The sequence below is a fragment of the Erythrolamprus reginae genome, chromosome 2 (assembly GCF_031021105.1).
Source record: "Erythrolamprus reginae isolate rEryReg1 chromosome 2, rEryReg1.hap1, whole genome shotgun sequence".
Classification (NCBI taxonomy): Eukaryota; Metazoa; Chordata; class Lepidosauria; order Squamata; family Dipsadidae; genus Erythrolamprus; species Erythrolamprus reginae.
Genome location: NC_091951.1, coordinates 20,187,403 through 20,201,150, shown reverse-complemented (window position 1 = coordinate 20,201,150; position 13,748 = coordinate 20,187,403). Strand labels below are relative to the sequence as shown.

The following is a 13,748-nucleotide window of genomic DNA, read 5'->3' as shown; positions in this document are numbered from 1 at the left end:
CCAAATCTTCATTTAGTGAAGGTTACCTTGGCCTGAAAAAAAGTTATTTATGGCTTTATTTCACACTTAACGACCATTGCGGCATTCCCCATGATCACGTGATCAGAATTTGGGTGCTTGGCAACTGATTCATTCTTATGATGGTTGAGGGTCACGGGATTTAGCTTTTGCGACTTTCTGACAAGTGACGTCAGTAGGGCAGCCAAATTTACTCATGACTAACTTAACTGAAGCGATTCACTTAACAGCTGTGGCAAGAAAAGTCGTAAAATGTTTTGCTTAGCAGCCTAAATTTTGGGCTCAATTATGGTCGTAACTTGAGGACTCCCTGTAAATAAGTATATGGATATGCAGGGGCAGGCTACCAATCCCAGTGATACCAGAAACTGCAGTTTAATGTTTCCAAATGTAAAATAACGCACTTGGGGAAAAGGAATCCTCAATGTGAGTATTGTATTGGCAGTTCTGTGTTAGCAAAAACTTCAAAAATTTAACATATTTAAATGTTTCGATCATGTCCCCCCTTTCCCTTCTGTCCTCCAGACTATACAGATTGAGTTCATTAAGTCTTTCCTGATACGTTTTATGCTTAAGACCTTCCACCATTCTTGTAGCCCGTCAATTTTGTCAATATCTTTTTGTAGGTGAGGTCTCCAGAACTGAACACAGTATTCCAAATGTGGTCTCACCAGCGCTCTTTACAATCTCCCTCTTCCTGTTTGTTATACCCCTAGCTATGCAGCCAAGCATCCTACTTGCTTTCCCTACCACCTGACCACAATGTTCATCCATTATGAGACTGTCAGAAATCACTACCCCTAAATCCTTTTCTTCTGAAGTTTTTGCTAACACAGAACTGCCAATACAATACTCAGATTGAGGATTCCTTTTCCCCAAGTGCATTATTTTACATTTGGAAACATTAAACTGCAGTTTCCATTGCTTTGACCATTTATCTAGTAAAGCTAAATCATTTACCGTATTACAGACCCCTCCAGGAATATCAACCCTATTGCACATTTTAGAGTCATCGGCAAATAGACAAACCTTCCCTACCAAACCTTCCCCTATGTCACTCACAAACATATTAAAAAGAATAGGACCCAGAACAGACCCTTGTGGCACACTGCTTGTAACCTGTCTCTGCTCAGAATACTCGCCATTAACAATAACTTGCCACAGTTGTTAAGCGAATCCGGCTTCCCGGTGGACTTTGCTTGTCCAGAAGGTCACAAAAGGCGATCGATCACCTTGCTTGCCTCTGATTGACCACCTGTCTCACTCTATCGCATAGAACAGGTGTTTCTTTCGTTTGAATGACTCCTGCAGTATTTTGCCTGTTGAATAATCTTCTGGTTGCTTCCTTCTAGCCCGTGTCCTTCGAGGAGGTCTCTTTCTGCTTCTCCCCGGGTGAATGGTCCCTCTTGGGCCCCAGTCAGAGAGTCTTGTACGAGGAAGTGATGCAGGAGAATTATGAAAACGTGACCTCTCTCGGTAAGTATCTCTAGGTTTTGTTTCTTCTGCTAGAACCTTCCAGATATGCTGCAACGTCCTGCCTGTCGGCGACTACTTCAGCTTCAACCACAACAACACAAGAGCACACAACAGATTTAAACTTAATATTAACCGCTCCAAACTTGACTGTAAAAAATATGACTTCAGTAACCGAGTTGTCGAAGCGTGGAACTCATTACCGGACTCCATAGTGTCATCCCCAAACCCCCAACACTTTACCCTTACATTATATACGGTTGACCTATCCAGATTCCTAAGAGGTCAGTAAGGGGCGAGTACACGTGCACTAGAGTGCCTTCCGTCCCCTGTCCTATTGCTCTCCTATATCTCCTATACCTTTCTTCTATTCCTATATCTCTTCTTCTATTCTTTCATTGATATGTTCTATTACTATACCTTCTTTTCTATTATTTCTTAGATATATTTCACTATGAGTATCTCCTCTATAACCTTCATCATGTATTTTACTATGTGTATATAGATATACAGTATACCCACTAAAACCCTCATTGTGTATTGGACAAAATAAATAAATAAAATAAAATAAATAGATATACTGACCCCTCGTACCCTGGACACAAACTGTTTCAACTGCTACCCTCAAAACGTCGCTACAGAGCACTGCACACCAAGACAACTAGACACAAGATCAGTTTTTCCCCCGAACACCATCACTCTGCTAAACAAATAATTCCCTCAACACTGTCAGACTTTTTACTAAATTTGCACTTCTATTTCTACTAGTTTTTCTCATCATTCCTATCATCCTTTTCCTCCCACTTAGGACTCTATGACTGTCACTTGTTGCTTGTATCCTAAGATTTTTATTAATATTGGTTGTTTCTTCATTGCTTATTTGACCCCTATGACAATCATTAAGTGTTGTACCACATGATTCTTGACAAATGAATCTTTTTCTTTTATGTACGTTGAGAGCATATGCACCAAGACAAATTCCTTATGTGTCCAATCACACTTGGCCAATAAAATTCTATTAGAATAGAATAGAATAGAATAGAATAGAATAGAATAGATGTTGGGTTGCAGCCATCCAATTATCGGCTGGGGATTATGAAATGTCTTGGAAGTTGCTTGACTGACTCATAGAATCTTCTTCATGGGGACCTTGAAGGCCTTCTAGTCCAACCCTTTAACCAACCCTTTGACCTTGGGCCCTGTAGAGAATTAACCCCCAGTCTTTAAAATGAGTTTTATTGTTTATTCCTATTTTTAATACATTAAATCTGTTAATGAAAATCCATTTAATTTCTTCCCTCTTTTCTATTTGTATTGTTTTCTTGTAGCTCTGGTTTCTCTTACTACCCTTATTTTTTGTTGCCCTGTCGCCTTTTTTCCTGTTTTCTTTTATCTCTTCTCTTTTTCTCCCTTTCCTCTGTGTCTTCTTCTTCCCTACTTATACTATCTTAATCCTTATTTACTTTCCTCCTTGGTTTCTTCTTTACTTTCCGTCACGAAATATCTTTTGTCAAAATCCTGGGGCTTTTCAACTGAATCTAATTTCACTTTTTTTATTTTTTGTTCTTGCCAGGTTATTAAAATGCCTTGTGGTGAGAAAGGCATAGTTGTATTAGAAGTCGAGTGTTTTGACATCATCCATAGCCATAACTGAGAATCGCTCACCAAAATCCGTAAATTCGACTTTTCCCTCCCTTAACTGTCTTTCATGGCTGGCTTATTTTATTTATTATTTATTTATTTATTTATTTATTTTATTTATTCATTTGTCCAATACACAAATACATAGGAAGAAAAATAGACACGTAGTAATATATCTAAGGGTAAAGTGAACTTAGAGGAGAGGATATGTGAAAGAAAGTCCAGAAAGTGAGCAAAAAATACAAGGACTTTGGGGAAATTCAAATGTCGGCACTCAACACGTCAGGAACTCAGTGTTTGTTCCCGACAAATGCCCCTCCTCAAAGTCTCATTCCCCAGGTGTGCCTTGTGAAGATGGGTGGGGCACTATTCTCCAGAGTAGCCTGCTCGGTCTGCGCTGTTTTTGCCTTCTCTCCACTCTCCATGCTCTTGGATCAGGAGTGGGTGGTCCTAATCCTGAAAGACCCTTAACAGCCACCTTGCTTACCAATGGAAATTCCGATCCCAATTTTGACCATATCTCAAGGATTACCTGCTTAATGTCCATCTGGCCCAGCAAACACAGACCATCCCTTGTCAATGAACTTTTGAATCTGACTCACCCCAAAGTCACTTTGTAAAAATTATGTTTTCCAGTTTTCCATTTCCTGCCTGAAAAGAAACAGTCAGAAATCTGCATATTGTTTCAGTAAAAGCCTTCCCATATATTTTTTTCTAAAAATTGCTCTGAAGTTTTTTTATTATTGGATGTGATTGATTGATTGATTGATTGACAGACATATCAACAAACTGTCCTCAACTCTTAGTGTCCACATACATTTCCTCCATAATATAATAAATTGTGAATATATTTACTTTCTTTAAATATATTTATTTAATTCGACTTCTATGCCGCACAATCCCGAAGGATTCAAGGCGGTTTACAACAATATGTACTATGTTGTGAGCTGCCCCGAGTCTTCGGAGACGGGCGGCATACAAATCTAATAAATTATTATAATTCATTATTAATATAAAGTACAATACAATAAAAAGAAGTAAAATGTACAGTCTAAAACTATAAAACCCTAATTAAAACCCGTAATTAAACTACCCATTTAGCCTGGATGCATACCATTCATACAATTTGGCCATGATAGGTGACAATTCAGTTATTTTGGGTTTTCCCCAAGGATTTTCCCTCCCATTATTATTATTATTATTATTATTATTATTATTATTATTATTCAGATTTGTATGCCGCCCCTCTCCACAGATTCGGGGCGGCTAACAACAATAAAAAGACAATGTAAGCAAATCTAATATTAAAAATAATCTAAAAAACCCCAATTTAAAGAACCAATCATACATACAAACATACCATGTATAAATTCTATAAGCCTAGGGGGAAGGGAAAATTTCAATTCCCCCATGCCTGACGACAGAGGTGGGTTTTGAGGAGCTTACGAAAGGCAAGGAGGGTGGGGGCAACTCTGATATCCGGGGGGAGTTGGTTCCAGAGGGTCGGGGCCGCCAGAGAAGGCTCTTCCCCTGGGTCCCGCCAGATGACATTGTTTAGTCGACGGGACCCGGAGAAGGCCAACTCTGTGGGACCTAACCTAACCAATCTACCCTTCCCAGAGTTCATGGCAGACTTTCACCACATGGTAGCATCTGGTGGCAGCTGACAAAGACATTTAATTTTGCTTTTAATTCTACACTCAACGTTGCTGTTTATGTATTTATTTATTAATCAGATTTGTATGCCGCCCCTCTCCACAGACTCGGGGCGGCTCACAGCAATAATAATACAATGTAAACAAATCTAATATTTAAGTTTAAGTTAATTTAAAACCCCAATTTAAAAACCAACCATACATACTAACATACCATGCATAAAGTTTATAAGCCTAGGGGGAGGGAAAGTCTCAATTCCCCCATGCCTGGCAACAGAGGTGGGTTTTAAGGAACTTATGAAAGGCAAGGAGGGTGGGGGCAACTCTGATATCTGGGGGGAGTTGGTTCCAAAGGGTCGGGGCCGCCACAGAGAAGGCTCTTCCCCTGGGTCCCACCAAACGACATTGTTGACGGGACCCGGAGAAGGCCCACTCTGTGGGACCTAACTGGTCGCTGGGATTCGTGCGGCAGAAGGTGGTCCCGGAGATATTCTGGTCCGGTTACCTTGTTGTTACCTTGTTGTTGTTCATTTGGTGCTGAGACCTAGAGAAGGATGGTTAAATAAAACAACCTAGATTTTATTTTCTTGGGTTTTGTTTTTGCACTAGTTCTCTCGCTCACCGGTTTGGGTCCAAACTCCTGGATGGAGGAACAAGGCGAGGCCGTTTCGGGTCTGCGCTCTCAACTATCTGAGAAAAGGGGCAGTCAAGATGTCAGCACCGCAGGTGGGGAAAATGAAGCGTGGGTCATTGTGATAATCCAGGTCACAGCACAAACAGCCGGCAGTTCAAACCGTCCCTTTATTGTGCCAAATTTCCCCAAACGCTCTCAAGTTTCTGGCCAGTCCCAGAGCAAAGGGATGACAAATTCCCATTCTGACCTCAAGCAGCCTCTGGCTCCAAATAGTCCAGCCCAGTGTTACCGTGTTTCCCCGAAAATAAGACACTGTCTTATATTAATTTTTGCTCCAAAAGTTGTGCTACGTCTTATTTTTGGGGGGTGCCTTATATTTCTCAAATAAGACAAATTCACAGGCAGAAAAGCTGACACCCCCAAAGAAAGTGTACCATACGGTACAGTGATTACGGTACGGTACCTGTCAGTATGGCACCCACACACACAAACGACGGCACTTATATGGTACAACAGTATACTCCCGCTATTGCAGCTTCCGGTCACTAGAGGAACTACAGTCTACACACTGTAGTGGAGACTGTAATGGCGGTGAGACAGCAACAGACTGTGTCTGCTGTACTGGACGGTACAAAGCGATGGAAGGGGCCAGCAGGGGACGCCACATTATTACGGTACCGCTATGAACAGCTTTGAATGGTACCATATGTTTTTCCACCGTACCGTATGTAAACTTGACTACGCCTTATTTTCGGGGGGTGCCTTATATTAGCAAATTCTGCAAAACCTCTGACATGCCTTACTTTCGGGGTACGTCTTATTTTCGGGGAAACAGGGTATATGCCTCAAGGCTGCACAGCAATAAACCCAGCAGGGCCAATCAAAGATGCAAAGGATCCAGGCAAAAAAGTCCAGAAAGTCAGCAAAAAATGCAAGGACTTTGGGGAAATTCAAATGTCGGCACTCAACACGTCAGGAACTCAGTGTTTGTTCCCGACAAATGCCCCTCCTCAAAGTCTCATTCCCCAGGTGTGCCTTGTGAAGATGGGTGGGGCACTCTTCTCCAGAGTAGCCTGCTCGGTCTGCGCTGTTTTAGCCTTCTCTCCACTCTCCATGTTTTTGGATCAGGAGTGGGTAGTCCTAATCCTGAAAGACCCTTAACAGCCACCTTGCTTAGCAATGGAAATTCTGATCCCAATTTTGACCATAACTCAAGGATTACCTGCTTAATGTCCATCTGGCCTAGCAAACACAGACCATCCCTTGTCAATGAACTTTTGAATCTGACTCACCCCAAAGTCACATTGTAAAAATTATGTTTTCCAGTTTTCCATTTCCGGCCTGAAAAGAAACAGTCAGAAATCTGCATATTGTTTCAGTGGAAGCCTTCCCTTATATTTTTTTCTAAAAATTGCTCTGAAGTTTTTTTATTATTGGACGTGATTGATTGATTGATTGATTGATTGACAGACATATCATCAAACTGTCCTCAACCCTTAGTGTCCACATACATTTCCTCCATAATACAGTAGTACACCTAGATACGAGCATAATTCATTCCATAAGGGAGCTTGTGTCTCGAGGCAACTCGTATTCTGAAACAAATAACTTTTCCCCCTCCGAGATAACCAAAAGCAAGGATTCTAACCAAAAGCAAGGATTCTTGCGCCACCTAGTGGACGCTCGGCTCGTATCCCGAATTTGAGCTTGGGAGTAGAACAGAAATGTCTCTCCCCTCCTAGCTCGTATCTGGAAATACTCGCATGTAGAGCAGCTCGTATCTAGAGGTACTACTGTATAAGAAATTGTGAATATATTTACATAAAACTAAATGAAATACTGCTGGAGTCACTGAAACTTACCTTTCCTGTTACTTTCCTAACAGTTTCAAAGTGGAATTTGACATAATGGATACTTATCAGAATTCAAATTAAGTTGCTTAAGTAGACAACAGAGCTGAAAGGCAGGATGCTAATCAAATAAACAAATGAAATAATGTAAAAATACCAAAGATTGTAGTTTTCGGTTCCGTGTCTAAATTTTTATAGATTAATCATTTTAGGGAGTGTTTCAAGCTGAAAATCTTTCCAAAATAAGATAATTCTGTGTGGGAAGTAGGGTGTTTCAAACTTTTAAATCACGTGTTTCCGATTCAAAGTGTCGGTGAAGATTCTCAGTAATCTACATACAACTGTCTGGAAATGGAGTCATGGCAATTGGACTTCTTCATTTTGCTGCTTATCCAATGTTCTGTCGGGCTCTCTGGTAGAATCCTCCCAAAACTTCACAGATACAAATTTTAGACACACACACACACGTTTGAAAATTCAAAGCAATGTTCTTTATAATGCAAATTCACTTAAACCAAGCCCTCTTTTGATATAGCAAAGAGCACTCGTCTCCAAACAAACTGGTAATTTGTACAAGTCCCTTATCAGTTCTGAGATACTTAGCTTGCAGCTGTGAGGCAATTCACAGTCCTTCTTCTTTCACAAAGTGAAACACACTTTGCCCTGGTTTAGTTTCAAAGCGGGGAAAAATCAGCACACAAAAGGTCAAAGTCAGCAAAGCAGGCACGAAACACAACGATCAAATAATCCTCCACAATGGCCAAACCCACAGGCTGCTATTTATAGCAGCCTCACTAATTACCACAGCCCCACCCAACCACAGGTGGCCTCATTTTCTTTGATAATAATATCTCAGTTGTTGTTGCCTATGCATCGCTCTCTGCATGCGTGGCTGTATCATTAACTCTTGTTCCGAATCCAAGGAGGAGCTAGATAATTGATCTCCTTCTGAGCTGTCTGCCCCACTCTCCTCCTGCCTGTCACTCATGTCTTCTTGGTCAGAGGAGTCTTCATCAGGAGATTCCACCGGGGGCAAAAAAGGCCTGCAGCATGTGGATGTCTCCCCCACATCCACAGTCCCTGGGGCAGGAGCTGGGCCAGAGCTAACCACAACATCCAAGAAGAAGCTGCTTTATCTGAAGGAGCTACTTGGATAGGCAGCGAAATATCTTGGGCTGGCAAGAAAAGAAGTCCAAAACAGAACAGAATAACAGAGTTGGGAGGGAAGTTGGAGGTCTTTTAGTCCAACCCTCTGCTCAAGCAGGAGACCCTACATCAGGGGTGAAATCCAGCAGGTTCTAACAGGTTCTGAGAACCGGTAGAGGAAATTTTGAGTAGTTCAGGCAGCCGGCAAATACCCCCTCTGGCTGGCCCCAGAGTGGGATGGGAATCAATGAAGGGACGCTCGTCTTCGGCGGTGTGCCTTCCGCGGCTGTCCAGTGGGTATGCGCATGCCTATTGGCGCAAGGTTTGCCTTCTGCACATGCGCAGCAAGAGCGATATTCACTACCCCTAAATCCCTCAGGAGAGAAGGATTTAGGGGTAGTGATTTCTGACAGTCTCAAAATGGATGAGCAGTGTGGTCGGGCGGTAGGGAAAGCAAGTAGGATGCTTGGCTGCATAGCTAGAGGTATAACAAGCAGGAAGAGGGAGATTGTGATCCCCTTATATAGAGTGCTGGTGAGACCACATTTGGAATACTGTGTTCAGTTCTGGAGACCTCACCTACAAAAAGATATTGACAAAATTGAACGGGTCCAAAGACGGGCTACAAGAATGGTGGAAGGTCTTAAGCATAAAACGTATCAGGAAAGACTTCATGAACTCGATCTGTATAGTCTGGAGGACAGAAGGAAAAGGGGGGACATGATCGAAACATTTAAATATGTCAAAGGGTTAAATAAGGTTCAGGAGGGAAGTGTTTTTAATAGGAAAGTGAACACAAGAACAAGGGGGCACAATCTGAAGTTAGTTGGGGGAAAGATCAAAAGCAACGTGAGAAAATATTATTTCACTGAAAGAGTAGGAGATCTTTGGAACAAACTTCCAGCAGACGTGGTTGGTAAATCCACAGTAACTGAATTTAAATATGCCTGGAATAAACATATATCCATTGTAAGATAAAATACAGGAAATAGTATAAGGGCAGACTAGATGGACCATGAGGTCTTTTTGTGCCGTCAGTCTTCTATGTTTCTATGGTGATTTTCGCCGATATTTTTGCTTCTACGCATGCGCAGAAGCAAAAAAACAGTGAAAATCGCCCAAAACTCACACATGCGTCCTCATGCAAGATTTCACTTGCTGAGCATGCGCAGAGGCCAAATCTTGCGTGGAGACGCATCGTGGGTGTGCAGCTACGTGCTCACCCCAGAATTTCCTACCGGAAAGGAACACCTGACCACCCCTGGCTGCTGTCCACCATTGGTGGGAATGGAGATTTTGCAATATCCTTCTCCCAGGAATGGGGTGGGAGTGGAGATATGGCAGTATCCTTCCCCTGCCACGGCCACCAACCCCACCGTGCCCACCAAGCCACTCCCATAGAACTGGTAGTAAAGAAAATTTGGATTTCACTCCTGCTCTATATCATTTTATACAAATGGCTGCCCAGTCTCTTCTTAAAAACTTCCATTGTTGGAATACAGTAGTACCTCTAGATACGAGCTGCTCTACATGCGAGTATTTCAAGATACGAGCCACGAGGGGAGAAACATTTCCGTTCTAGTTCCGAGCTGAAATTCGGGATATGAGCCGAGCGTCCACTAGGTGGCGCAAGAATCCTTGCTTTTGGTTATCTCGGAGGGGAAAAACAACTTGTTCCAGATACGAGTTGCCTCGAGATACCAGCTCCCTTATGGAACGGATTATGCTCGTATCTAGGGGTACTACTGTATTCATAACTTCTGAAGGGAAGCCAATTCCACTGATTAATTGTTCTAACTGTCAGGAAATTTCTCCTCGGTTCTAAGTTGCTTCTCTCCTTGATTAGTTTCTACCCATTGCTTCTTGTTCCACCCTTGGGAGTTTTGAAGAATAGTTTGACTCCCTCCTCTCTGGCAGCCACTGCTGTCCTATCAGCCCTATTCCTTCTTTTCATTAAAGCAGACATACCCAACCCCTGCAATTGTTCTTTGTATGTTTTAACCTCCAGCCGCCCTAATTATCTTGTGGCTCTTTTCTGCACTCTTTCAAGAGTCTCTACATCTTTTTTTTTTAAATACAATGACCAAAATTGGATGCAGTCTTCTAAGTCTGGTCTTACCAAGGCATTACAGGTCCAGTTGCCATGGCTCAACTTCCAGACTGATTTAAAGTGATTTGAAATTTAAAACACTTTGCATATCCTTAAGAAATAGGTTTAAGTGATGAGCTCTGATAGCATGATGTGAATGAACGAATTGCTTTCAGATCCTGTATGATATTTGGGGGTCAACTGATTCCTGGGGTGAACTTATTCACTGAGTAGTCTTTTCTATTGTTTATGGTAGCATCTCAGCAGCAAGAGAAGAGCAAGGAGAAAGAGGTGATGGAGAAGGAGAAGAGACAGACTGAGAAGGAGATGGAGAAGGAGAAGGAGAAATTGGAAAGGGAGAAAGAGGTGATGGAGAAAGAGAAGAGACAGACTGAGAAGGAGGTGGAGAAAGATAAGGAGAAGAAGAGACAGATTGAGAAGAAGATGGAGAAGGAGAAGAGACAGACAGAAAAGAAGATGGAGAAAGAGAAGGAGAAATCAGAAAGGGAGAAAGAGGTGATGGAGAAAGAGAAGAGACAGACTGAGAAGGAGATGGAGAAAGATAAGGAGAAGAAGAGACAGATTGAGAAGAAGATGGAGAAGGAGAAGAGACAGACAGAAAAGAAGATGGAGAAAGAGAAGGAGAAATCAGAAAGGGAGAAAGAGGTGATGGAGAAGGAGAAGAGACAGACTGAGAAGGAGATGGAGAAAGAGAAGGAGAAGAGACAGACTGAGAAGGAGATGGAGAAAGAGAAGGAGAAGAGACAGACAGAAAAGAAGATGGAGAAGGAGAAGGAGAAGAGACAGACAGAAAAGAAGATGGAGAAAGAGAAGGATAAGGAGAAATCAGAAAGGGAGAAAGAGGTGATGGAGAAGGAGAAGAGACAGACCGAGAAGAAGATGGAGAAACAGAAGGAGAAGACACAGACCGAGAAGAAGATGGAGAAACAGAAGGAGAAGAGACAGACAGAGAAGAAGATGGAGAAACAGAAGGAGAAAGAAAAGGAGAAAGAGAAGAAAACCAATCCCCATCCAGCAATTGTTAAGAAAATTGTAGCACAAGGTGCCTTGAGAAAAGACTCGGGGCTTCGCCCAGCGGAGCTCAGAACATATTCTCGACGCAAATCTGAAAGGAAAAAGGAAGCTGGAGAAAAGACCAGAGAAGAGAAATCAATCATTTCTCCAGTTGACCGTCAAAATACCAGCAAAGACCTCCTCCAGCCAGGAACCGGCAAAGGAAGGAAACCAAAACCGTGCCCCATATGCGGGAAGGAATTTAATCAGAGTCTCCTCCTCCAGAAACATAAACAGATGCACCAAAGGACCACGGCCTACAAGTGTTCCGACTGCGGGAAGGTCTTCAGCCAGTCCACCCACCTTACCAAACACAAGAAAGCGCACCAAAAGGAGAAGCGTTTCCGCTGCTCCGACTGCGGGAAAACTTTCCATCGGAGCTCCCATTTCCACGTCCACCGACGGGCCCACAAAGGGATCAGGCCTTTCAAGTGTCCGGTTTGCGGGAAAAACTACGCCCGGATGCCCGACGTTCGGAGGCACCAGAAATCCCACACGGGGGAGAAAACGCACCAATGTTTCGACTGCGGGAAGGGCTTTGGCTCATACTCGTCCCTCATCAAGCACGAAAGAATCCACACGGGGGACAAGCCGTACAAGTGCTCCCACTGCCCAAAGAGTTTCTGCCAGAAGACACACCTCATCGTGCACAAGAGAATCCACACCAAGGACAGGCCCTTCAAATGCTCGCGTTGCCCCGCAGGCTTCGTTCAAAGGGCGCACCTGATCTCGCACCAGAGGTCCCACACGGGAGAAAAGCCTTTTCGTTGCAACATCTGCGGCAAAAGCTTTAAACGCAACTCCACCCGCGTGAAACACGAGAAGAGGCACGAGAAGGAGAGTACGGAGCCTTCGCTTCCTCCAAACGCTTCGTCGTCGCCAACACTTCCTCCAAACGCTTCCCCGTCAACGCTACCTCCCAACGCTTCGCTTCCTTTCGGCGCTTCCCCCTCTCAAGGACCAAGCTGGAGGTCCAGGTTGAGAACTACGGGAAGACTTGGGAAAGCGGCTGCTTAACCCTTTCGGGGAAAAAAAGAAGGAAAGAAGAGCTGCGGATCTCACCTGGGAAAATCTTGGATAGGATTTCCCAGTTAATTTGGGGGAGGAACGGTGGAAGACTTCAAGTAATGTCGGAAAAAGCCATGGTAGAAGAAAAGAAGATTTAACCTTTCTTCTCTCCTGGCCAGGCTGGTGCAGTGGTTAGAGTGCAGCACTACAGCTACTTCAGCTAATTGCTGGCTGTAGTTCAGCAGTTCAAATCTCATCACCGGCTCAAGGTTGACTCAGCCTTCCATCCTTCCGAGGTGGGTAAAATAAGGACCCATGGTGCTTCTTTCCTGCCAAACAGCACAGAGATGCACGTTGGAAAAAATTCAGGAATAGCTGTCCTGCCATTTTTTCCCTACTGCAAATCTACCAGCTACGTAGGATTTAAATCCGAGAAATTAGTTTGTGGGGAATGAGTTAGGTATCTCTGCTCCCATTTGTTCTGAAGGATTTCGGGTTGATTTTTACACACAAATTATCTCCCAAACATTGAGCCATTAAATGAGCGACTAGGGTCAGGGTGTGAGGGAGGGGGAGGGAGGGAGGAAGGAAGGAAATAAAGAAGGAAGGAAGGAAATAAGGAAGGAAGGAAGGAAGGAAATAAGGAAGGAAGGAAGGAAGGAAGGAAGGAAAAAAGGTCAATGAAGTTTCAAATGCATAGGAAGGCAACCAAATATCCTCTGGATCAGGGGTAGGTTTCTCTTACTTTCCCTACCAGTTCGGAATTGTACCCTTCGCATCGGAAATGTGCACATTACATCTGGGTTCTGACCCTCTGCACATGTGCAGAAGCCTTTGTGCATGGGCAGACAGTTCATTGCCAGCTGCTTTCAGGCAGCGGCGACTTGGGGAACTGGTTCAGGGGTGTGGCAAGTCGGTCAACACTACCAATTCGGTGACCGGGGCCAAATTCCCGCTACCAGTTCGCCCAAACAGGTCCGAACTGGTAGAACCCACCACTGCTCTGAATGTTTTTAGCTTCATCCTGCATAGATTTTTGCTACTAGTCAGGGATGCGTTGAGATAATAGCAGGGGAGGGTTTGTCCCCAAACATCTGGGAAGCATCAGGTTGACTATCCTGCACCGGAAGCCACATCTGCTCCAAGTACATTTCCAAATT

At 43.4% G+C, this 13,748-nt stretch overlaps 1 protein-coding gene across 1 annotated transcript in view; it reads left to right on the top strand.

Annotated features, from left to right (window-relative positions):
- LOC139159807 (zinc finger protein 354A-like) overlaps window positions 1-13,235 on the top strand; it is a 33,521-nt gene extending 20,286 nt beyond the window's left edge. The window contains exons 8-10 of the mRNA XM_070737204.1: window positions 1,371-1,494; window positions 5,397-5,513; window positions 10,763-13,235. Of these exons, the coding sequence (XP_070593305.1) occupies window positions 1,371-1,494; window positions 5,397-5,513; window positions 10,763-12,597 (2,076 nt within the window). The 3' untranslated portion in view covers window positions 12,598-13,235. The remainder of the gene's footprint in view (window positions 1-1,370; window positions 1,495-5,396; window positions 5,514-10,762) is intronic.
- The last annotated feature ends 513 nt before the right edge of the window (window positions 13,236-13,748 follow it).